This window comes from Oncorhynchus kisutch, linkage group LG13 (assembly GCF_002021735.2).
Source record: "Oncorhynchus kisutch isolate 150728-3 linkage group LG13, Okis_V2, whole genome shotgun sequence".
NCBI lineage: Eukaryota > Metazoa > Chordata > Actinopteri > Salmoniformes > Salmonidae > Oncorhynchus > Oncorhynchus kisutch.
In genome coordinates this window covers 35,353,970-35,380,400 of record NC_034186.2, presented here as the reverse complement: position 1 = coordinate 35,380,400, position 26,431 = coordinate 35,353,970, and the positions used below count along the sequence as shown (strand labels likewise).

The 26,431-nt window shown below is 43.1% G+C and overlaps 1 protein-coding gene across 4 annotated transcripts; it reads left to right on the top strand.

Moving 5' to 3' along the window:
• The first annotated feature begins 989 nt into the window (after positions 1-989).
• Positions 990-26,431, top strand: LOC109902523 (SHC-transforming protein 2-like). 4 transcript variants are annotated; one of them, XM_020498942.2, is made up of 14 exons: positions 990-1,344; positions 7,355-7,609; positions 12,060-12,130; positions 20,967-21,027; positions 21,117-21,236; positions 21,386-21,439; positions 21,639-21,690; positions 21,912-22,038; positions 22,710-22,887; positions 23,281-23,374; positions 23,528-23,698; positions 23,880-24,187; positions 24,416-24,604; positions 24,825-26,431. In XM_020498942.2, the coding sequence occupies exons 2-13, from the start codon at positions 7,466-7,468 to the stop codon at positions 24,566-24,568; spliced, it is 1,533 nt and encodes a 510-aa protein (XP_020354531.1). In that variant the 5' UTR covers positions 990-1,344; positions 7,355-7,465; the 3' UTR covers positions 24,569-24,604; positions 24,825-26,431. The 4 variants fall into 4 exon arrangements, with proteins under 4 accessions (XP_020354531.1, XP_020354532.1, XP_031641970.1 ...); XM_020498943.2 differs by lacking the exon at positions 990-1,344 and adding an exon at positions 5,227-6,119; XM_031786110.1 differs by lacking the exon at positions 990-1,344 and having other exon boundaries at positions 6,129-7,609.

Genomic DNA, 26,431 nt, shown 5'->3' with positions numbered 1-26,431 from the left:
TTGTTAATCGAAAGAATGACACACTAGCCACCTAGTTATAGAAATAGAGTCTATGTCCATTTAGCGTGCTTCTTTAGTACTACAATCATGTCATAAATATTCAATCATAAATGTTGCCTAAAGGAATCCTAGTTTTTCCACTGATAACATCAGTCACACTCTTTCATAAAGTCACAAGGACTTATTTTGGGGGTGTACGTAATGTAGCTAGCCATCAGTGTTTATTTTGAGTTGCTAAATAACACTTAAATGTCAAAGGAACCACATTTGTTCCTGTGACCTTTGAGGGTTAGAGTGCTGTATAAACAAATACTGTCATTTTACTTCTGTGCTTTATCATCTATTTGAAATTCATCACCTATACAATAATAATAATTGTAGATAGTATACATGAACATACAAAGACATTGTCTTCTTTATAACTGCAATGTAACAACAGGTTTAAACCTGGGCTGTTTTAAAAGTGGCGGATTTGTGACTTTAGAAACCCAGCTGTTTCCACTGGCCCCATGTATGACAGTTTCCCTTGTGAATTAGTTACAGAGAAACAGCCTGAGTTCTCAGAGAGTGTGTTTGCACGTTGTTATCACATCTCTGGGCTCTGTAATGGTTGCTAATGAGACATAGTGCATGCACAGCCTGCCTTATTCCACTGCTGATTGCAGTGTTACAGCACGCTGAAGACCAGGTGAATATTAGCTCCTTGAATTGCAGTGCAAACAAATTAGTTGCATTTCCAAACACACTGTAAGTGTTACAGATACAGATGCATTTGATTTGATCAGAAAAGTTTTTCATTGTGTCTGCAGTGTGTATTAAACGTCTACATTCACTTTATTTTATTTTTAGATGTGTTATAAAGAAGCCTGTCTGGTCTGAAATGCTGCTTACTTTTTTGATAGATTTATATTAATCTGGTGATATATCGTGGAGCCTGTTTTCACTCTCCTCCCACTTATCATGGAAGTGGTAGACCTAGTTAGTAGTATGGTCTGCTGCTTCTCTTCCTATTAGTCATCAGTCACATCCTACATATTGATGACATTTGGTTTATCAGTAACTTCTCAATTCTCTTATGCCACAAACAACCAAGTGATGTAATTGGTTGTCGAGGAGTTGGCATGTGTTTATGTGTTTTTGTGTGTAACTTGTGTTAACTGTGGCTTGTTGCCATTGCGAGTTTGTTCAATCAGTCTTTGACTTGCAGAAGGGTCTTATGCTCCTCAAGCCGTTATGCTCTCTCACATACTCTGAACTTCCTTTATTGCTTTGGAGTTTTAGTTTTCTGGGTTATTGTTCAAGTCAGGGCATCTTCAATCTGCTCTCCAAATGTCTGAGATATAGGTGAGTCTATTGCTGCCTCTCATAATTCCTGTGTTTACTGCATGTACAGTGCATTGTATTTCTTTGCTATTTTATCTCTGAGCGTACACACTCTTTAAATCTAGTTTGTTTAATTTTTGCCTTGCACAATTTTATGGTGCGCTAAGCCTTTTCAACTTCCACCTCCGCAAATGTTGGCCTTTGCAAATTAACCAAGACTTTTTTTGACATTTCTTTGTGACCTTTTAAATTGTAATCAAATGTTCCCAGTGTTGCTTTTTCAAATAGTGACACATTTGAATTAGTTTGAACCATGTCTCCATGTCATGAGCAGTAACAAGACTATGCCCTCTGAGGAACTACTGCAAACTAAGATGATATATTGTGGGGCAAAACAAAATGTTTGTCTTTCATCTCAATTCTGGGTTTTTGGAGGAATTCACCAGGTTGTTTTGATGGCTTTATCCAATTTAAGCTCAAATTAACCTGTTTTTACAGCGTATTACAGTATGAGCAGCTAGCCCTGGAGTTCTGCTCTGCCTGGGATGAGTGGGTGGCATGTTTTAGTTGGTTGATTTCCCTCTACTTAGATAATAGGTGATTCAGTTAATTATTTGGTCATCCATGTTAACATGCTCTCCTAAATGCATTTAAAAAATATTTTTTATTTAAAAAATCACATGATTGGCTACAAAGCCTAACCTTAAAGCGTTAGTTGTTGTTTGTGTACTGTAATGTAGGTCACTGTGGAATAAATGCATGAATACATATCTAACTCAGGCCCTGCACAGTGTGCAGTGAGTATGTTGGCCATTCTAATTATTTTTGAAAAAGCCTGTTAATTCAAAATTTACAAAGTTTATATTAGGCCCACTGGCTTTCTAATCTACAGCACCTTCAGAAAGTATTCACACCCCTTGCATTTTCCCACATTTTGTTGTGTTACAGCCTGAATTTAAATGTGCATAAATGTAGTTTTTTTGTTTGTTACTGGCCTACACACAATACCCCATAATGTCAAAGTGGAAATATGTTTTTTCAAAATGTTTAGACTAATAAGTTGCATGGACTCACTCTGTGTAATAGGCCCTAGGTGTATCCGGTGTAGAAAGTCAAGTGCAGGACAGCATATATGAGTAATCAAACGTACTTTACTCAAAAAGTCAAATATACAAAGTAATGAACACATGTACACTATGACAGACCGAAAATACAAATAAACAAACACTCACAAAAACCATGTGGGGAACAGAGGGTTAAATAATGAACAAGTGATTGTGGGATTGGCAACAGGTGTGTGAAACAAAGACAAAACAAATGGAAAATGAAAAGTGGATCGGCAGTAGCTAGAAAGCCGGTGTGACATCGACCGCCGAACGCCGCCCGAACAAGGAGAGGGACCAACTTCTGCGGAAGTCGTGACACTCTGTGTGCAATAATAGTGTTTAACATGTTTTTTGAATTACTACCTCATCTCTGTACCCCACACATACAATTATCTGTAAGGTCCTTTAGTCAAGCAGTGCATTTCAAACACAGATTCAACCACAAAGACCAGGGAGATTTTCCAATGCCTCGCAAAGAAGGTAATTTATTGGTAGATGGGTAAAAGTTTTTTAAAAAGCAGACATTGAATATCCCTTTGAGTTATTAATTACAATTTGGATGGTGTATCAATACACCCAGTCACTACAAAGATACAGGCATTCTTTCTAACTCAGTTGCCGGAGAAGGAGGAAACTGCACAGGGATTTCACCATGCGGCCAATGGTGACTTTAAAACATCCTGTTTGCAGTAAGGCACTAAAGTAATATTTCAAACAATGTGGCAAAGCAATTTACTTTTTGCCCTGAATACAAAGTTTTATGGTTGGGGCAAATCCAATACAACACATTACTGAATACCACTCTTAATATTTTTAAGCATAGTGGTGGCTACATCATGTTATGGGTATGCTTGTAATCGTTAAGGATTGGGGAGTTTTACAGGGTAGAAAAGAAACGGAATGGAGCTAAGGACAGGCAAAATCCTAAAGGAAAACCTGGTTCAGTCTGCTTTCCATCAGACACTGGGAGATTAATTCACCTTTCAGCAGAACAATAACCTAAAACACAAGGCTAAACCTACACTGGAGTTGCTTACCAAGAAGACAGTGAATGTTCCTGAGTGGCTGAGTTACAGCTTTGACCTAATTCTACTTGAAAATCTATTGCAAGCCTTGACAATTTTTGTGTAGCAATGATCAACAACCAATTTGACAGAGCTTGATACCTTTTTTAAATAATGGGCAAATGTTGCACAATCCAGGTGTGGAAAGCTCTTAGAGACTTACCTCGAAAGACTCGCAGCTGTAATCACTGCCAAATGTGCTTCTACAAAGTATAGACTCAGGGGTGTGAATACTTAAGTGAGTGAGATATTTCTGTATTTCATTTTGAATAAATGTGCAAACGTTTCTAAAAACATCAGAGGAAACACCATGCACCTGGCAACCTTGGTTAGCGTGCACTGCGCCTGGCCCGCCACAAGAGTCGCTGGTGCGTGATGAGACAAGGATATCCCTACCGGCCAAGCCCTCCCTAACCCAGACGACGCTAGGCCAATTGTGCGTTGCCCCACGGACCTCCCGGTCGCGGCCGGTTACGACAGAGCCTGGGCACGAACACAGAGTTTCTGATGGTACAGCGCCATTAACCACTGCGCCACCCGGGAGGCCCCCAAATGATTGTATTTCACTCTATTAATATTAAGTCCACTTAAGATCATACTTAAGTAGCATTTTTTTCCACCTGTGGGTTATGGGATATTGTTTTGAGTTAGTGCATGTAGCATTCTCTGTAGTCACGGTTCGTTATTAGTTTATTGTTTATTTGTTTTTGTCTTTGCTAAGTTGAACTTTCTTTGTTAAATTATGTGGAACTCAACATACCCTGCACCTTGGTCCGATATTCATTCCAACAAACGTGACAAAGAGTTTAGAGTGGGGAGCTAAAAGGTCTGATCTCCTCCAGTAGGCAGCTTTTAGAAGACTGTGGATATATCTATTGAGAGAGGGGTGGGAAAGGGGTAGACATGGGGAGAGAGGTCACACAGATGGGACGGGCTGGAATTGTTACTGGGAGTAATTCCCAGTAGAACTTTATTGTTAGCTTTGTTCGTTTTTGCTTGTTTCATGACAAGTGCAATCAATATGTGTGCATTTGGACATTGGATGTTACATTCTACCATTATTGGACATGAGTCACATGCCGTGGCCATATTTCCCCATCACACCGAATGATTTGAACTCATAGACCCCTTTCTATGTTTGCAAACATTGCAGCACGAGGGCGATGTGCGCAAGTTGGGGTCAGAACAAGGGGGAGTTCATATAGAACGCCAGCAAAAAAAAGCTTTTCACACTACTTTTGTATTATAATTGGATTTTAAGGCTCGTGTGAATGTCCTGCTTAATATAATGTTTGTGTCATCATTGCAAATCAAATGCATTAAACTTAAAAAACACTTAAACTTCAACCAGTAAAATGTCTCTTTGGCAATGAGTGTTAGCATTTTAACTAACAACTGCTGCATCCAAAATAGGTGTTTTGCAAAGAACACAACCAAACATAATCTTAGCGACTATTCAAGCAAGAATCAAAACATCATTGTAAGCATATTATGAGAACCCCCAAAAAGTCCTTTTGTTTAGAGGTAATACTTGAATGGGCACGGATGGTGATGGCTTTCTCACTGCCTCCGAAAGTCGCGCGCATCTGTGCTTGACGTCAGTGTGTCGTGTACTGGGAAAGGGTCTATATAGTCAATCTGAATATGAATTGTTTTCATATTCTATAGCAAAAATGTATTGATTCATTCATTACAATTTTGCATATGCTAGTTAGAAAATAAGTTAATTTCAGCTACTTTATTATTGACAGGTGCACATTCATTATTGCTTTTTCCTTATTGACTTAGGTGCTGTGCCAAACCATTTGCTAAATTATTATTCCTTTAGTGTCACGTTCGTCATAAGGGTCAGACCAAGGCGCAGCGTGGTATGCGTACATTCTCTTTTTAATGAATGAACAAAAACAACAAACGAAACGTGAAGCTATACAAACTAGTGCTGACAGGCAACTAAACATAGACATGAGGCAACTAAACATATACATGATCCCACAACACAAATGAGGAAAATGGCTACCTAAATATGATCCCCAATCAGAGACAATGATAAACGGCTGTCTCTGATTGGAAACCATATCTGGCCAACATAGACATACAAAAACCCCTAGACATACAAAACCCCCTAGACATACAAAAACCCTAGACAAAAAAAACTAGAGTGCCCACCCTGGTCACAACCTGACCTAACCAAAATATATAGAAAAACAGAGATATCTAAGGTCAGGGCGTGACAATTAGTAGTTATGCATTAAGTACAAACCTTTGTATTCTATATACTGTAGGGAGATGGGTGGTGAACACTTACACTACACACAGAACACACACCAATCACACAGCAGAGGAGAGTACTTCCTGTTATTTGTTGCCTGTGACAGAGGATGCAGTTTGGATGCGATACTGGGGACATTGACGTCAACACCAAAAGGGAAATTGGGTTTTCTAACGTCACAGCACCCCATATTGCACAAAACTAATGAATGAGTTTCCCTTGAGGTGTGACTCTCACATTCGAAACAGGAAAAGATTGTCACAGAGTTCATGTTCCTCAGTCAAGTCCCGGCTCTCAGTCATCATCATCTCATTATGAAATCAGAAGTGTAGCGAGCAGAAAGATAGGACATTTCAGGTATAGTGGGCTTTTCTCAAATGTTTTACATCTCTAAAACCATTGATAATTCATTGCATTTTGTCACAGCTGCTTTGTCTTAATATACTGGCAGCACAATTCAGACCCATAAATGTGAAATATTGATGTTAATGTATAGTAGCTAAAGTATGATGTGTATTGACTCTCTTCACTAAATTATTCATTGATGGTCTTTGTTAAAAATGGCCGCAGGCATGCATGCTTTGCTTTTGCAGCAATTGCCTACGGTATGTCTTATGGTGGGATGCTCTGTCTTTCTGTCATTGCCACATGCAGGGACAATATAATGTGTAAATGGTGTCTGTGCTCTGCATGTAGATGCTGACTGTGTGAACGAATGAATGTGCGTGTGTGTGTGAATGCTTGTGTGTGTAAGCTAGGAGGGAGGCTCAGGCAGATGTGTGATGGCTAATGCTGTCTGAGAGCAGCTGGGCAGGGCGAATAGACAAGCAATAACACAATGACATCACCGAGAGAGAGAGAGAGAGAGAGTGGGGAGCATGTGAGCGAGCCAGAGAAAGGGAGAAGGCTGAAGCAGGCCAGCTCAGATGCAGAGAGGCTGGAGAGTGAAATGAGCCTGTGTGAGTGGGAGAGGACCATACAGCACTCACTCAACAGGGGATACAGCTATTTCCGGAAGATTTAGCAGATTTTGTCCCGCTCTTCCATTGCACCTCTCCCCCTCCCCTTTCCCCTTCCCCTCATCCTCTGTCAGCCCCTCTCAGCCTCTGCTTCAGGCTGCTCCTCCGGGCATGCTACTTAAGCCAAAGTATGGCCGCTTTCGCAACGACTCTGTGACCTCCTCCGACGACCTGATGCAGAGCTTAGCTATGAGCGGCAAAGTGGTGGCCACCCCGGTGGTCCTCTCCTCCGCCCCCAGCCTGCCGCTGCCCCCCCTGCCTCCTCTGGAGTCCATCCCCCGGTCCTCCTCCGCAGCCCCTGCTCTGGCCGACTCCCCCTGCCTGGATGGGGAGCAGGACGCCACCACCACTTTCTGCATGCTCATCCCCAGGATGCCTCAGTGGAAGTTCTCTAACTCGCTGCTCAGCAGGAGCCCCTCCAACTCCAGCAAGGACTCGGGCAAGGCTGCAGCCCCCTCATCGCAGGGCTCGCACAGCCCCAGTGGAACTTCTGCCCCCAACGGTCCCGTGGCCAGTCTGGCTTCTGTTTTGAACTCCTGTGACCCTGTGTGTGTCAACCCCTGTTCCCTACAGGCCATCAGCAGGCACAGATCTGCAGCGGGCTCAGCCAGTCCAGGCGGCCACAGCGCAGGGGCTACAGAGTGCACAGGGAGCCCCGGGGGCCACAGCGGATCCAGGACGGGGATGAACCGCAGGACAAGGGTGGAGGGCATGTGGCTGGGAGGGGAGGACTTCAACCAGAAGGGCAGCTTCATCCACAAGCCCTCCCAGGGCTGGCTGCACCCAGACAAGAAGATCACAGGCCCTGGGGCTTCCTACATAGTCAGGGTGAGTAACCATACATGCAGCCCCTCTACAGCTTTGTGCATTACCCAAATGTTGTTATCGTTCAGCATACCTTTGAGCATTTCTGCATTGCATTTTTTAAGGGTTGTCTTCCTTGCAGTTAAATACTGTATCTATCAGCGATAATTTGACAGCTTGTTGATGGTTACTACCTAGAGTTCATGTTATGTCGAATAGCGAATCATTTAAATTCCCCCAGTAAAGCTTTAATAAGACAAAACTGTCAAAAGATATCCTGTTTGCAGTTAACATTTGGGACGTCTCATTCCTTAGAAATAATATCAACGTTAAGATGATTCACCACCCTAAAGGTGTCTCTTGGATACAATTGGACATGCAAATGTCAGGCAGTGTGTTATGCACCCAATGGGTCGAGGTTGAGGAGGAATACATGATTTCATCCAGATAGATGGCTCTCTCTGCTTTGTTTGCTGTGGTGTGGTGGGAAGACTGTCAGCCTACACCCTACAGGCTTCAGGGTGGGTGGGAGGGAGGAAATAAACAGAACAACACATATTGCATGTGGTGAATGAGAGACACGTGTGTGTGTGTGTGTGTGTGTGTGCAAGTGTGTGAGTGAGTGGCATGTTTCTTGATCATAGTTTGATTGTTTCAACCTAAGTGAAATATTGGAAGGCATTTTGGACAGACATGCATACAATACATACAGTCTTAATCAGTGACAATGGTAACGATCTTTTTACAAATCCTGATGGTAGTGGATACGTTAGGTGTTATCACACATTTGGTCAAACTACACTTACCCCTCAAAGCCTAGTTCCTCTCTAGGTTTCTTCTTAGGTTCCGGCCATTCTAGGGAGTTTTTCCTAGCCACCGTGCTTCTACACCTGCGTTGCTTGCTGTTTGGGGTTTTAGGCTAGGTTTCTGTACAGCACTTTGTGACATCAGCTGATGTAAGAAGGGCTTTATAAATACATTTTATTGAAATTTGACTTACAAATATAAGTATATCTGAGAAATATAGAAAACAAATTATAATGTTATCCAATGAAATAGGTCATTTTAAAAACCATTGTGTCTTTTAGTGAGTAAGATGTAATTTCCTAGTCTAAGCCCGTGATTCTGGCTCACAATGGGTTACATCCGAGGCAGACTGTTTGACGTCAATGTCAATGATCTCCCCTCAGCAATCCCCTCTGCCCCTTCGCTCTTCCCATCCCCCCTCCTCTACTCCCCCCAGCCTCAACAAAACGACATGGCTCTTTATTAGCACAGTCTAGGCCCAAGCACGCTTTCTAATTACATCACACAGGCACCATTCATTCCTATACTCCATTACATTTAATCACAGTCATTTGTATCACACGTGGTAGGGAAGAACTAGGGTGACATAGCAGGGTCAACGAGTCCATCTGCATTAACACTGAGGAGTAGTAGTAGCAGACAGCATAGAGAGAACACTCAGCCAGGGGCTTCCCTCAGCTCTAACCGTGCTTTCCTACAATTAACGCCTCTGACTCTGCCATGCCTAATATAGTCCACAGCTTAACATGCTACACTGAGAGAAAACACCAGAGAGCATTACAGGAAATATGTCATTATGGTTGTGCCCTGCACCAGTTTTCATTAGCAGTTTGCTCTAGCCTAATCTGTTATAATAATATTTAAATGGCCCCTGCAGCAAGACAGGCAGATAAGATGTGTGTATATAAGGGACGTTGTGTCTTTTCATCCTCTCTATATAATGTGGTGTGCAGGGAGGAGCACCAGTGAATCTATTACTGTCTGCATGACAGCAGATTTATGCTGCTCTCTGCTTTTCTCTCTGTCATCATGACATACACTACATGGACAAAAGTGTGTGGATACCCCTTCAAATGAGTGGATTCCGTTATTTCAGCCACACCCATTGCTGACAGGTGTATAAAATCGAGCACACATCCATGCAATCACCATAGAAAAACATTGGCAGTAGAATGGGCCGTGCTGAAGAGCTCAGTGACTTTTAACATGGCACCATCATAGGATTCAATTTTTCCAACAAATCAGTCAGTCAAATTTCTGTCCTGCTAGAGCTGCTCCGGTCAACTGTAAGTGCTGTTATTGTAACGTCTAGGAGCAGCAACTGCTCAAGCGTTGGCTGGAGTAGTATAAAGCTCACTGCCATTGGACTCTGGTGCAGTGGAAGCCCGTTCTCTGGAGTGATGAATCACACATCACCATCTGGCAGGCCAACGGACGAATCTGGGTTTAGTGGATGCCAAGAGAACGCCTGAATGCATAGTGCCAACTGTAAAATTTGGTGGAGGAGGAATAATAGTCTGGGGCTGTTTTTCATGGTTTGGGCTAGGCCCCTTAGTTCCAGTGAAGGGAAATCTTAATGATACAGCATACAATGACATTTTAGATGATTCTGTACCTCCAACTTTGTGGCAACAGTTTGGGGAAGGCCCTTTCCTGTTTCAGCATGACAATGCCCCCGTTCACAAAGCGAGGTCAATACAGAAATGGTTTGTTGAGGTCAGTGTGGAAGAACATGACTGGCCTGCACAGAGCCCTGACCTCAACCCCATCGAACACCTTTGGGATGAATTGGAATGCCTACTGCCAGCCAGGCCTAATCGCCCAACATCAGTGCCCGACCTCACTAATGCTCTTGTGGCTGAATGGAAGCAAGTCCCCAACAGCAATGTCACAACATTTAGTGGAAAGCCTTCCCAGAAAAGTGGAGGCTGTTATAGCAGCAAAGGGGGGACCAACTCCATATTAATGCTCAGGATTTTGGAATTAAATGTCCGACGAGCAGGTGGCCATATACCTACCATGTAGTGTGTATCTTCTTTCCTGCACATTTCCACCCAGTCACTTCCTTTCTTCCACCGCGGCCAGCCAACCAGCCAGGCAAGTTGAACCAGCATTTGTGGTGTGGCAGCCCTGCATCTTCCACTTCAAGAGCCAAGCCACTGCAATGCAGACTTCCTGGCCTGGCAAACCGCAACGTGAGAAATAAAAAATACAATTGCAACTTGGTTCAACTGACAGGTAGCGACAGTACAGTATACCTTTTCCACTGAGCAACATGAGCCCCTTGCCAGTCTCTCCCTGCTGGCTCCTGCTTCTATCTGGAGAGCAGAGCAGCAGCAGCAGAGATATTAGATAATAAACTTTAGCTGGAGACTTGAACAGGATGTTCTCTGTTGCAGTGATAGTGGGGCCAGATTAGCCCCAGTAATATGATAGATATCCGTCGTTGATGTTCACTTCCTTGAAGGCAAGGCAGTGGCTGAGATGGTGTATATTTCAGAGAAGAAAGGCACATTTTCGCCATTTCTCTGGAATGTTTCTAGGAAAAGCTGCATCACTGGTTCCAGGAAGGGAGTATTAGAGATTCTGCCGGGGGGCAGAAGGAAAGTTGAGAGCTCGATGGGACAGTGTATCGTGCGGAAGAGAGTGTGACAATGAAGGCATTGAGAGAGAGAAGGAGAGGGAAAGAGGGAGAAGAAGAAGACCGTCTGCCTGATGGAAGACTTCCCCAGTCTCCTAATCTGGTTAGGGTGCTCATTTAGCTCTCAGGCAGAGAAGTTAGCCTGATTATTTCTCTCCCTGTCTCTGGCAGCAGCCAGCCACAACAACAGATCCAGACAACAAACTAAGAAGACATTGATTGAGCTTGAGTCAAATGAGGATGCATGGACATGAATGATAGGAGCTTATTCGACGCTCTACACCTTTGGAAGTAAACGGGACTACCGTACAGTAAACATACCCTATCTCAGTGGATGCTGGTGGGAGGAGCTATATGAGGACTCCGTTGTAGCCTATTTAAACATAATCTAATTTGGCCTATGCCTGTGATGTTTATATGACCTCGATACCGATATGGTTCAGTAACGTGGCACATTTAATGTCCAAGTATACTTAGCATACGTATCTTGTATAATTAGTATTTTTGGTGTAGTAGGAGTTGATGGAGTCCCCTCTCCCAGAGCACTTTGCCTGGTCCCCAGTGACACACACACACACACACACACACACACACACACACACACACACACACACACACACACACACACACACACACACACACACACACACACACACAGGCCTTTGCAGCTACAGTTCCCTGAATACACAGAGTTCTCAGTGTTGCTAATCTAGTCATGGAGACATTATTACCACCTTAATCTGGCCATTACTCTGCCACTCACACTGCCTGCAAATAATTTGGCCTTTAGTACTATGGTATAAATGATTGTCATACATGCTATGTGTTAACCATTCTGGAAATACATGCTACACTGTGTGTGATACATGCTATTGCCGTAGTACCGTGTATCACTGAAAAAGTCTGTTATGACAGTTCCAGTCTCATGACCAAAAGTGTTTTAATTGGATTGAGAAAAATGATCTATAGAATAATACATCTGGTTGGAAATCTATCATGTAATAAAGTATGTTTCTATCTTTGCAGTACATGGGCTGCATTGAGGTGTTAAAGTCGATGCGATCGCTGGACTTCAACACTCGGACCCAGGTGACGAGGTAAGTGAGAATTGATTCTGCCCTTCTAGTGATGAGTCAGTAGAACCCGATCTGATTAGAAGGACAAAGTACACAGAAGAGTCACAGTGGTACCAAATCAGGTAGAAATTCACAGGCACGCCAGCCCCGCTTTTCACTGTAATGATATTACTAGCAAGGCCCAGAATATTGTGTATCTGGTAAACATCATTTTGACTAAGCCATTGATGCATGTAAATGGCACATGTGAGCCTTTGCTGTGTGTTTGTGTGACTGTGTGCACTCACACGTTTACATGTGTGTTTATTTCTGTACGTGGTGGTACAAAGGTGGCCAGGCGGGGCTCCAAGTCTGAGTTGGAGCAGTGCAAGCTTTCTTTCTTGTCTTTTTTTAAATGTTCTTGTTTTATTACATTTATTTGGACAGGGACAATGTACATCAAAAACATCTCCGAAGTGAGAAGTGATGCGTTGCACCAGATTATAATTTACAGCTAATTTACATCTGAAGTCCCGGGCAGGTGAACATATAAACATGAAAATAGCTCCGAATGAGAGAGCAAATTGGGAAAAGGTGGTGGTTCGTTTGGGGACCCTGCAGTCCCCCTGGTGGAGGTTCTTGTGACCAAGAATCTTTATTTCTATTCGTTTTTTCAGATCTACTTTACTTAGTTGTTTAAGTTGTATATATTACGTTTTTATATTATTTTGTTTCAGTTTTTTGTTTTAGTGTTGGGGACAGAAAGTATCCTGTGTGGGAGGCTAGGAGCCATTTACGTGTGGTATATACAGTACCAGTCAAACGTTTGGACACACCTACTCATTCAAGGGTTTTTCTTTATTTGTACTATTTTCTACATTGTAGAATAATAGGGAAGACATCAAAACTATGAAATAACACATATGAAATCATGTAGTAACCAAAAAAGTGTTAAACAAATAAAAATATAGTTTGTCATTTAGATTCTTCAAAGTAGCCACCCTTTGCCTTGATGACAGCTTTGCACACTCTTGTTTATTTTATTTTTATGGGGGAGGGATGTTACTTCTTGCCACTGTTGGGCAGAAATGCATAAGGTGAAGGGTCAAATCATAGGATAGGTTAGGTTTAAAGGTAGACTTACAGAAGCGAGATGGCGTGGATGTGGGAAGTAAACAGTAGTAGTGAGTCAATTTCCACAACAACCAAGAGCATTGAAGCGCAAGGCTAAACTTCTCAGCTGTTTTGGTCCCGTAGCTACCACGTTGTAGCAGGGTGAAGAATCCTTGCACATGCGCAGATAGTCTGTTTGACTGTCTGAAGTCAAAGTTTTGCATGGTGCTCATCTCAATGGGCGTGTTCGACCGGATCACTTTTGTCAAGTAGCCTTTCATTCTGGAGATACAAACTGTCCGACTGGCTCCTACATGTAGACTGCATGAACTTGACAAAAATCATGTGATCAAAGGTCATTAAGTTGACTGCAGAAGACTGCAAGTTTTTGCAGTTGCTCTTTACCAACTTCATCCTGCAGCCATCGCCTGCATTGTGGGAGGCTCTATTGCCAACGAATCATTAGGGTGTTTCGGTTTAACCCACGTGAACAGGAACCAATTTGCTGTGATTTATGTGTACAGTGGATATACAAATAAATGTGATATGAGGCTTTGTCTCACTAACTGATTGTACAATGTGTTATATTATTATTATATATTATACAGTGCCTTGCGAAAGTATTCGGCCCCCTTGAACTTTGCGACCTTTTGCCACATTTCAGGCTTCAAACATAAAGATATAAAACTGTATTTTTTTGTGAAGAATCAACAACAAGTGGGACACAATCATGAAGTGGAACGACATTTATTGGATATTGCAAACTTTTTTAACAAATCAAAAACTGAAAAATTGGGCGTGCAGAATTATTCAGCCCCCTTAAGTTAATACTTTGTAGCGCCACCTTTTGCTGCGATTACAGCTGTAAGCCGCTTGGGGTATGTCTCTATCAGTTTTGCACATCGAGAGACTGACATTTTTTCCCATTCCTCCTTGCAAAACAGCTCGAGCTCAGTGAGGTTGGATGGAGAGCATTTGCAGCAGTTTTCAGTTCTTTCCACAGATTCTCTATTGGATTCAGGTCTGGACTTTGACTTGGCCATTCTAATTCCTGGATATGTTTATTTTTGAACCATTCCATTGTAGATTTTGCTTTATGTTTTGGATCATGGTCTTGTTTGAAGACAAATCTCCGTCCCAGTCTCAGGTCTTTTGCAGACTCCATCAGGTTTTCTTCCAGAATGGTCCTGTATTTGGCTCCATCCATCTTCCCATCAATTTTAACCATCTTCCCTGTCCCTGCTGAAGAAAAGCAGGCCCAAACCATGATGCTGCCACCACCATGTTTGACAGTGGGGATGGTGTGTTCAGGGTGATGGGCTGTGTTGCTTTTACGCCAAACATAAAGTTTTGCATTGTTGCCAAAAAGTTCAATTTTGGTTTCATCTGACCAGAGCACCTTCTTCCACATGTTTGGTGTGTCTCCCAGGTGGCTTGTGGCAAACTTTAAACGACACTTTTTATGGATATCTTTAAGAAATGGATTTCTTCTTGCCACTCTTCCATAAAGGCCAGATTTGTGCAATATACGACTGATTGTTGTCCTATGGACAGAGTCTCCCACCTCAGCTGTAGATCTCTGCAGTTCCTCCAGAGTGATCATGGGCCTCTTGGCTGCATCTCTGATCAGTCTTCTCCTTGTATGAGCTGAAAGTTTAGAGGGACGGCCAGGTCTTGGTAGATTTGCAGTGGTCTGATACTCCTTCCATTTCAATATTATCGCTTGCACAGTGCTCCTTGGGATGTTTAAAGCTTGGGAAATCTTTCTGTATCCAAATCCGGCTTTAAACTTCTTCACAACAGTATCTCGGACCTGCCTGGTGTGTTCCTTGTTCTTCATGATGCTCTCTGCGCTTTTAACGGACCTCTGAGACTATCACAGTGCAGGTGCATTTATACGGAGACTTGATTACACACAGGTGGATTGTATTTATCCTCATTAGTAATTTAGGTCAACATTGGATCATTCAGAGATCCTCACTGAACTTCTGGAGAGAGTTTGCTGCACTGAAAGTAAAGGGGCTGAATAATTTTGCATGCCCAATTTTTCCGTTTTTGATTTGTTAAAAAAGTTTGAAATATCCAATAAATGTCGTTCCACTTCATGATTGTGTCCCACTTGTTGTTGATTCTTCACAAAAAAATACAGTTTTATATCTTTATGTTTGAAGCCTGAAATGTGGCAAAAGGTCGCAAAGTTCAAGGGGGCCGAATACTTTCGCACGGCACTGTATATTATTATATTATTATTTTTAGATTTTTTTTACCCCCATTTCCGTGGTATCCAATTGGTACTATCTTGTCACATTGCTACAACTCCTGTTCAGGCTCGGGAGAGACGAAGGTCGAAAGCCATGCGTCCTCCAAAACACAACCCAACCAAGCCCCACTGCTTCTTAACACAGCGCGCATCCAACCCGGAAGCCAGCCTTACCAATGTGTCGGAGGAAACACCGTGCACCTGGCGACCTGGTTAGCGTGCACTGCGCCCGGCACACCACATGAGTCACTAGTGCACAATGAGACAAGGATATCCCTACCGGCCAAACCTTCCCTAACCCAGATGACGCTAAGCCAACTGTGCGTCGCCCCATGGACCTCCCGGTCGCGGCCCGGCTGCGACAGAGCCTGGGCTCGAACCCAGAGTCTCTGGTGGCACAGCTAGCAAGCCGCACTGCTTCTTAACACAGCGCGCATCCAACCCAGAAGCCAGCCGCACCAATGTGTCAGAGGAAACACCGTGCACCTGGCGACCTGGTTAGCGTGCACTGCGCCCGGCCCGCCACATGAGTCACTAGTGCGCAATGAGACAACCCGCAATGCAGTGCCTTAGACCACTGCGCCACCCGGGAGGCCCTCATCATCATCATATTATATTATGATTTCAGTTTGTGAGTATGTGATTTGAGGGTTAGAAATGACCTGTACGCTCTCTATTGGCTCGCCCTCGCTTCAAACTCGTTGCCAAACCCACTGGCTCCAGGTCATCTACAAGTCTCTGCTAGGTAAAGCACTGCCTTATCTCACTGGTCACCATAGCAGCACCCACCCGTAGCACGCTCTCCAGTAGGTATATCTCACTGGTCACCCCCAAAACCAATTCCTCTTTTGGCTGCCTTTCCTTGCAGTTCTCTGCTGCCAATGACTGGAACGAACTTCAAAAATCACTGAAGCTGGAGACTCATATCTCACTCACTAGCTTTAAGCACCAGCTGTCAGATCAGCTCACAGATCACTGCACCTGTACATAGCCCGTCTGTAAATAGCCCATCCAACTACCTCATCCCCATACTGTATTTATTTGTCCTGCTGCTTTGCACCCCAGTATCTCCACTTACACATTCATATATGCATATATATATATACTGCACATCTACCATTCCAGTGTTTAATTGCTATTTTGTAATTACTTCGCCACCATGGCCTATTTATTGCCTTTACCTCCCTTATCCTACCTCATTTGCACATACTGTATATACAAATGTTCTACTGTATTATAGACTGTATGTTTGTTTGTTCCATGTGTAACTCTGTGTTGTTGTATGTGTCGAACTGCTTTGCTTTATCTTGGCCAAGTCGCAGTTGCAAATGAGAACTTGTTCTCAACTAGCCTACCTGGTTAAATAAAGGTTAAATGAAAAAATATATAAATAATAATAAAAACATATTTTTACTTCGCCATAATAAAGAACACATTTTATTAACGATCTGAGCCTTGCTGTTGGAAAACCACATTACATGCTGACCAGACCGCGCGTGCGTCCGTGTGCGCCATCGCACGCATTTTGACGCAATCAGATGCGATCTCACGCACACCAGACGCAATCAGGACACGCAGGTTGAAATATCAAAATGAACTCTGAACCAACTATACTAATTTGGGGACAGGTCAAAAAGTATTAAACATTTATGCCAATTTAGCCAGCTGTTGCTAGCTAATTTGTCCTGGGATATAAACATTTGGTTGTTATTTTACCTGAAACGCACAAGGTTCTCTACTCCAACAATGAATCCACAGATAAAAAGATAAACCAATTTAGTTTCTAGTAATCTCTCCTCCTTCAGGCTTCTTCTTCTTCTTTGGACTTTATATGGCGGTTGGCAACCAACTTTAAGGTGCATTACCACAGCCGACTGGACTGGAGTGTGGACCTCAGTTCATCTTTCAAACATCTATGTGGGTATATGCTTCTAAAAACCAATGAGGAGATGGGAGAGGCGGCACTTGCATGGCGTCATCCTCACAAAGAGAGCTAAATTATATTTTAGCACCTGGCTACGCAGACACTCGTTGACGTACACCAGCAGTGTGGGTGCAATGATTGAATAACATGTATGTATATATTTATTTTGCAACGCTCGTGCACACGACACTAGACGTGTAGTCAGCATGTAGTGTCCGATTTTTATCTGTCGCATATGAACCACCCCTGACTTCATTCCTCGACTGTCGTTTGTTGCTTTCGCTTCACCATTCAAACGTGCCAGATATCTGCGGTGCAGCTCGTGGCAACGTCATCTCGCTGTTTACGTTTAAATTAGAAAGTCAATGTCAATGTGACCCGCCAGATTCAGAAGTTTGAAAACTACAAAAACTACTAAACTACAAAAAAAAAAAAACTTAAAAACACCATTATATTCCTGCCCCCAAAAAACCTACAACTGAACATAATTTATGGTTTTATTTTCATTTCAGTTTTTGTTTACTTGCTTGTGACCCTGCTATTTTGGTCTGAGCAGAGGTTATAAAAATACCCTCAGAGGTGGTGATAGTACATTGTGTGTAATCTTGAACACCAGACAGATCTTTCTCTCTTCCATGATCGATTGCCAGTAATCTGAGCCCCCCCCCCACACACACACACACACGGCTTAAGTGCAGGGGGAGAGGCAGAAATGGAGTGATGGAGAGATGTATTATTGATGATGTTCGCTAATGACTGTTGAGAGCTGAGCTGCAGTGGTTCACGCGGACACTCCCCTGCCTGCCTGCCTGCCTGCCTGCTGGAATATGCCTGTAGGAGACAACAAGAAAGAGGGAGAAGAGCAGAGATCGAACATTTATGTATTTATGACAGTGTTATGGCAAGATCTATGAAATAATGAATTTAACAATGCTCCATTTGAATAACTTAGTAGCATAATAAGAAGCTCAATATTGCCATTGCTTTCAGAATGACATTTGTTTACATCATACGGTTATTGTAAAGGATGTTGAAGAAGAGATTGGGAATGTCTCCATTTGACCGTGCATTCCGGATTACTTAATTTAATTACATTTAGTTGAGGTTTCCTGTTCCGCTTCTATTTGGTTTTTCCTGTTGTCTTTTCTGGAGTCACTTGTTTTTGGCAGATTAAGAAAGAGCCTGACATTCCCCATGACACATCTTCAAAGACTGACTGGAGAACACTGATTATCATTCCAGCATGAGGTCCTCTTTGACAGGTGTCAAAGTGTGATGGTTTTGGGCCAATATGCTACAAACCCACATGAAAAAAGACTATATTATACTATGGTATAAATACTGTAGTATTCACTGTAGTATACTGTAGTATGCACAGTTAACTATAGTATAAATAATGTAGTAAAATAACTAATATATACTGAAGTAATTAATGTAGTGTTTTTGCAGATTCTAGTACACTAGTATTTACTGTATTGTTTTTCAGAATGTACTATACTATTGTATTTACTGTAGTGTTTTTGTGGACTGTAGTATACTGTAGTTATTTTGAAGACATTACTGTAGTATTTACTATTGTGTTTTTGTTTGGTTATCTTTGATTATCATAGAAGTGGGGGATTTTTCCTTCAGGAAACTTACTGGAGAAATACTAAAAGAGCACATTTTCCATAACCTGTAGGACTGGGGTCTAAACAGAGCTTCTGTGCTTTTCCATAACCTGTAGAACTGGGGTCTAAACAGAGCTTCTGTGCTTTTCCATAACCTGTAGAACTGGGGTCTAAACAGAGCTTCTGTGCTTTTCCATAACCTGTAGAACTGGGGTCTAAACAGAGCTTCTGTGCTTTTCCATAACCTGTAGAACTGGGGTCTAAACAGAGCTTCTGTGCTTTTCCATAACCTGTAGAACTGGGGTCTAAACAGAGCTTCTGTGCTTTTCCATAACCTGTAGAACTGGGGTCTAAACAGAGCTTCTGTGCTTTTCCATAACCTGTAGAACTGGGGTCTAAACAGAGCTTCTGTGCTTTTCCATAACCTGTAGGGAACACAATATATGTAGGTTTCTCACTTATGGGTGGCACAAATTGCAATATGGGTGAGGGGAATGGGCAGGGCATATGTCAGTTAAATCCTATAATATTTACTATAGTTGCAGACTAATGTTTTTGTAGTATTTACTACAGTGTATTCTTTTCTACTGATAATACTGTAGTGTTTACTATAATATTCTACAACATTCTATAGTAAGTACTACAAATAATCAATGTGTAGTATAGTATTCTAGTATTCTTTTCATGTGGGATGGGACATGGCCAGGAAAGATGCAATGTAACATGTACATGGCCAGGAGAGATACTGCAAACAAACACACATTAGTCCATTATCCATGTGTAAAGAACGTCATGCTGCTTGTTTAGCGAGTACCACTTCCTCCCGATTCGTCTCACATGAGGCTCGAACCCAGGACCTCTGCTTTGCTAGCACACATGACAGCCCTCCTGAAGCATCTTACTTGTCGCGCCACATGAAAAGCTAGATATTTGGTAGTGCAAGTGGGGACACTTCAGGCTGAAGAGTAAGTTTCACACATTGCATGCTCTAATATTCTCCCAGGCGGCGAGTTGAGTCTCTTTGAGAAGTCCTTTACTGGAGACGGCCGCTCCTGCTTTTTAAATATTTACGAGTCAATTGATAGGGGCCGGGTCCTTGACTCTGGCAGCCAGCCGCACCTGTCCCCTGACAGACCCTGTGTTCCGGCTATCTCTGCCACCACACAAGGGGATATCATCAGACATCATCACTCATAAGTCCCCAATGCTCCCCATGCTCACAGCCTAATGACATAGAATACACTGCAGTAGTACACCACACGCTTCTGATTGGAAACAAAATGGAGAGGAAAATGAATGCAAATCAAATAGAGCCTGATGAGCACATAAATCATCAGACCAAGACATTACGCTGTTACTTTCAATCATGTTGAGATACTTGTGTTCCTTACACTAATAGAATTTACTGGAGAGAATTTGTTTATGTGAACTCAGCTCAATGTGATTATGATATTAAGTGTTCCTGTTAGCCGTGTGTAAACTGAGATTAGACGTCTGCTGTCCTGCTTTATTCTGAGGGCCCCTGTGTCCTTTGAACTGAGATGGATTGGTGACTCCTGACCTCTGACCATGACCTGAGGCTGAGGGAAGGGCCACTGACTTGCTCTTTTTATAGTTTATGCAACCACTTTACCTGCACGCTGTCTATAGGATGATGATGATGATGATGATGGAGTACAGTTAGACTTTTCAACATTTTCCCAAGTAGCTGCTTGAAGCTGAATTACAAATTGACCCCTGGCCTCTATCCTCTAGGCACTTTAGTTGATCTGAAAGGATTGGCTAGATGTATCCAATATGGCAAGATGCCCTTCTAGCCTATCAAAGGGCAAGATGGAACTATTACCATGATGCTCTCAGATGTACTGTTTGTAAAGGGTATGGTTTAGGGGAGATTTGGGATTCATTATGGGGGCAAATGTTTGTGTGTTGTCATTCTGACCCCTCCCCCTCTCCTCTCCCCCCACCCAGGGAGGCCATCAACAGACTGTGTGAAGCTGTGCCTGGGGGTAAAGGGGCCTGGAGGAGGAAGGTGAGCGAATGTATTTTGATGCAACACTAGTTCAATTGTGTGTGTGTGTGTGTGATGCTAAGCCCAGGCTCTGTGTTCCTGTCCTGTAGAACATTAACAAGGCCCTGCAGTCCGTCATGGGGAAGAGTAACCTTCGCTTCGCTGGTATGAGCATCGCTGTCAACATCTCTATAGAGGGTCTCAGCTTGCTCATCCCCACCACACGACAGGTTGGAGGTCTCTTCAACTAATGCAACACAAACAATACATGTCAATCTTTAGAAACCTGTTTTCCTAACAGGATAGCTGATTTGTAGATGATTTGATGTGATGAAGGACTGATATAAAAACCGCACCTCCCTCTCTTCCTCTTTCATAGGTGATAGCACACCATCCCATGCAGTCCATCTCCTTTGCCTCTGGGGGAGACACGGTGAGAGTTTGCAGCATAAGTGCACTTTGTGCTTTCCTTTCTCTGTCTGTTTGTTGACATGGGCCGCTTGGCAGACTGCATGTCTGACTTGGTTGCTTTTGACCGCTTTCCAATCCCTTGACTTCATGATCAATAAGCCCTCTAATGCAATTATATCCTAATTCATCAGAGTTTATTGAGGTTTTTCCCTCTCTTGCAGGACACGCCCGATTATGTTGCTTATGTGGCCAAAGATCCAGTCAATCAGAGAGGTATCTCCTTACACACTATTCAGTTTACTATTGTATTTCATAAACAGAAACAAAGCTATGCAGTTTCTTCCTGGCGTTTAACGCATTAGGATTTTCTGGCATTATGGTTTACTAATGTTTGTTTAACTTAAATATAGGTTTTTCAATTTTTTTTCTTGAAAATATAAGTTGTTATCCTCACAGTGGCGTTGCGGAACTCATATCCTCCATGTTCTCTTCAGCATGCCATATCCTGGAGTGTTGTGACGGTTTAGCTCAGAATGTCATCAGCACCATCGGGCAGGCCTTCGAACTGCAGTTTAAACAGTACCTCCACAGCCCTCCCAAAGCCATCCCCACTGTGGAAAGGTGAGACAGGGCCACTGCAGTGAATCTGGGATGATAGAGGGAAGTGAACCAGCAACCATCAGGTTTCCAGACTAGCACACTACAAACTGTTCCAAAAGCCCAGACCATTGGCTGTTGTTGTAATGTGCTAACTTATCTGTAGTCAATAAACCAACACTTATCCATCGCACACCACTGGATCGACTGTTTGACAGTGTGTACAATGACACACAGGCTTGAAATGAGCACCACAATCGACATGTAACCACATGCACCATGGTCAGTGTCCACAAGCACTGCACTCAATATAGGGTTGTGTCTGGAAAGACAAAGACTTTACACACACATGCACTCAGTGTGTTCATTCTGTGTGGTTATCACGGAATTGGTACAGTGCAAGTATGGTGTGCTACTTAAAGCGTTGACTTGCATTTTCCACAGACACACGCTCAACTCGATATGAAACTCAAACATTTTTAGCTCAGTCACTTGCTAGAAATGTGATATGCTGTGCTCAGATTTCAGTCCATCGAAATCAAAACTGTTATTTAAAGCAGAGTGTGTATCTCCTGCTACCAACAATAGAACCATTAAACTCTAGTGTTTACGTTATCGAATGTGGAGGAGGTATCTGATCCCTTGCCTTGTCATATTTGGGAATTAAATGACCTCTTCTTATCGTGTCACCTCAGGAACATCAGGACAGAAGACTCGGCGTGGGGAGATGACGAGGACTCGTTGGAGCATGACTACTACAACAGCATCCCTGGGAAGGTGCCTCCTTTTGGGGGAGTGGTGGACTCAAGGCTGAAGCCTTGTACGGCCTTGCTGGGCCACATCCACAGCCAACCAGAGAGCAAGGCAGTGCAGGTGATTCCCCAGCCTCCACCCTCACCACCAAACCCTTTGATATAGTATTTCTGGACACATGACTAACGACCTTGCCTGGCTTTTCAACATAAAGTCTCAGAGAAGAGAGAGAACTGTGAGCATACAGTAGCAGGGAACCCAATAACTGTCTTGTAGATGTGCCTGCTACATAATTACAAGAGATTGATATCACTCAAGATAGAAACCAGGCCTCTGGGTTAGCTAATTGGTGAGAGGAAAGTCTTGCTCATACCCTGCAGCCTATAAAGAGGATTCAAACATAAGGTGTCTGTAGAAGTGGAACTATTTATTACCAGGTGGTCTGAAGAGTCATAAAGAAGTACATGTCTACTATTAGTAATGCTAATGTGAGTTTTGGGCATCTGTTTTTAGATGGGTTCTCCGTCCAGGAGCGAGACAGCTTCCTGCCCTTCAGGTCAGCTGTGCTATGAGCTTCACTGGGATACTGAAAACAACAGCAGCTCAGGTGAGACACCATGTGGTCTGATATGGTACTGCACGTCACAATACTGCAAGTCACAGATATTACAATGTTTGTGGATACTTAATAGTTTAAGTAAGAATATTGCAGAGAGTATGTAAGTAGCAATGTATTAGTAAACTGAGTTGTGATTGACAGGTCTGACATCAGATGGTTACCAGCGGGCAGACGGCCAGACTCCGGGGAGCAGGGACTATGAGGAGCACCTATATGTGAACACCCAGAGTCTGGAGGGATTGGAGCAGGGAGCAGAGGGCCACAGGGGGGCCAGGGGGCCAGACAGCCCCATGAAAGACATCTTTGACATGAGTGAGTCTCATCAACAGCTATCCATCCACTGAACACAGCCACTGACACAATAGAGATATTATTATTCAAGATGAAGGGAGTATCTGGGAAATAGGGTTGGCATGTATGGATGATGTCATTCATGTTACAGGTTCCACGTGTGTGCCTTGCACGTGTTCTCACTTTTCCTGGTTCTCTGTAGGACCCTTTGAGGATGCTCTAAAGATGCACGAGGCTGGTGGTGTCAGTGGTAACGGTGGGGTGTGTGTTTTGAAGAACCAGTGGCCCAGCCCACCCCGACGTCGTGCCCCTGTCGCCCCTACAGAGGAGCAGCTCCGGCGGGAGGCCTGGTACCACGGTCGTATGAGCCGCCGTGATGCTGAGAAACTGCTGGTCCGAGACGGGGACTTCCTGGTACGAGACAGTGCCACCAACCCAGGCCAGTATGTCCTGACAGGCATGCACTGTGGTCTTCCCAAACACCTGCTACTGGTGGACCCAGAGGGAGTGGTGAGTGATAATCACCTTCTGGCATTTAACAACAGTCACCTATTGACATGTGAAAATTCTACCTAAGTGGAAATTAGGATTTTCCCCATAGAGTATATATTTTATATGGAAATGGTGTCAGCCACTTAGCTATAGCCTAGCATTAGCATTGCTGAGTGCAAAACAATGGTATCAGAAGCATTCTTGTTAGCATCCTTAAATATGTGGTGACCTGCTAACATCTGTTAGCCCACTCCTCCTCGTCACTGTCAGGTACGCACCAAAGACATGCTGTTTGAGAGCATTAGTCACCTGATCAGCTACCACCTGAAGAACGAGCTGCCCATCGTGGCGGCCGAGAGCGAGCTGCACCTCAAACAGGTGGTCCGGAGGAAACAGTGACCCAGCCAGCCACAGAGGGGATGACTTTCTGGAATGGTAAGAGACAGCAATGACAGCCCAAAGGGATTGTGCTCAGCACTGCCTAGTTCTAGATTAAAATGACTGTCTTGTGATAACCTTTGTTTCAGTGTGGGCAGATTATTGATACATGATACTGTATTAATAAAGTTTATGTTCTAGATTTTAGTCTTTTACTGGTCTAGTTCTCTAATATGTGTTTGAGTGATATCCTTTCAAATTGTGCCCGTTTCACCAGGAGTCAGAGGTGTGTCCATGTAAGCCCAAGGGAGGAAGATCTTCACTGCCATATCCATATCCCCAGAATCAGAGCTTTCACTGGGGTAGGAGGACACAGGCGACTCCCTCTGCCCAGGACACAGGAGCATTGCTACAGTACTTAGCTTCCTCCCGCAGTGCCCACAACTGTCCACCATTTCCGCCTGAACTCTCAGCATGCAGTCATTAAGCTAACAAACACCTGGATGCCTCAGAACGGGAGGTAACAGACCAGACAATCACAAGGATGGAATTCTAGGTCAGAGGTCACAGATGGTCCGAGGTCAGATGATATCATCACAGTGACGAACAGTAGTTGTTCCATAGGAAATCATTATTTTTGAGTGCATGATGATGTTGCAGCTCATACTGAATTTCAAACTGCTGTAGTCATGCACAGTCCCAGAATGATTTGGGTTCCCTGTGTCTTTCACTGAACAAATGTGAACATTCATAGACAAAAACATTGTAAATGATATGTAAGAAAATCCTGGCAGAAAAATATCACTCAATTGTTTCATCAGAAAGCAGTTCTTTGCTCCTCAGACATTGGGATGCTTTAATGGACTTTTATATACTGTTCATTTGCAGCAGTAGCAACTGCACTTTCATGAGATGTATTCATATGTAGTCTCAGGAACAAATTCTGCAGGCTTTAAATATCTGATAGCATATGCTTTAGAGATACAGTACTAACCAGACACAAACCTAAAAAATGTGTCTGTCCCTCTGTCCCCTCAATATCCACAAGACTACATAACACAAAATACATGGGCAGAACTCTGAATATCCATGTGATTGTTCAATTATAACCACATACTTGTCAAAGTGTTTGTATCGGACAGTTGGCTCGTCATTGAATACCTACCCGAGTCGTGTATTATCAAGCCTACTGTATGAAGAGGGCACTGGTCAGAGCCTGTACTCTCAGAAGGCAGACTACAGTACTACAAATGACTCAGTGTATATATAATGAACATCTCCTCAGTTCAGTTCAGTGCCTTAATTGTCCATGCGTTTCATATCTTTCCTCTCAAATCGCTTGTACAGTGTCATACATTCTACATCTGCCACCGAAGAAATACAGTAGTGTGGAATGTATGTATGCCCTGAGAGCAAATGACACATTTTCTTGCCATGCCAAACCATACTTTAATCAATGAATAGAGTGGACTGAAAGAAATTACACATTTTTATTGTGAAACTTTCTATAAGCTGCTGATTAATGGGGGGGGGGGGGGGATACTGTATACTGTAGCACCTCCCACAGTGTGTTCTGATTGGTTGTCCTATTATGTGCTTCCTGTTCTATTGTACGAGTCCTCCAATCAATAATTTTTGCAGGCATGGGCCCTAACTGATTTGATCAGGATTCTGTGTTAATGACAACATGTTTGATCAATCGATAGGGTCTCTGCTGTATCTTTGTCTCAAAGGGGAAAGAGAGAGGACATTGCTTTCTGTGATGTTAGTATACTTTATGCAACTTTTCTAAAAGGACCCCTTTGCTTCCTCAGGGCTTTCTGGTATCTACTCTTCTTTAAACTAAATGCATTTTTGCAATAAAATATGTCAAAATTAAGGTTA

Bases quoted from the DNA above. Each gene is read 5' to 3' on its own strand.
- LOC109902523 (XM_031786110.1), top strand. From the start codon at position 6,893: ATGCTACTTAAGCCAAAGTATGGCCGCTTTCGCAACGACTCTGTGACC. The intron at 21,028-21,116 runs GTGAGCGAATGT...CCTGTCCTGTAG, and splicing joins AAGGGGCCTGGAGGAGGAAG to AACATTAACAAGGCCCTGCA. The intron at 24,188-24,415 runs GTGAGTGATAAT...AACATCTGTTAG, and splicing joins TGGTGGACCCAGAGGGAGTG to CCCACTCCTCCTCGTCACTG.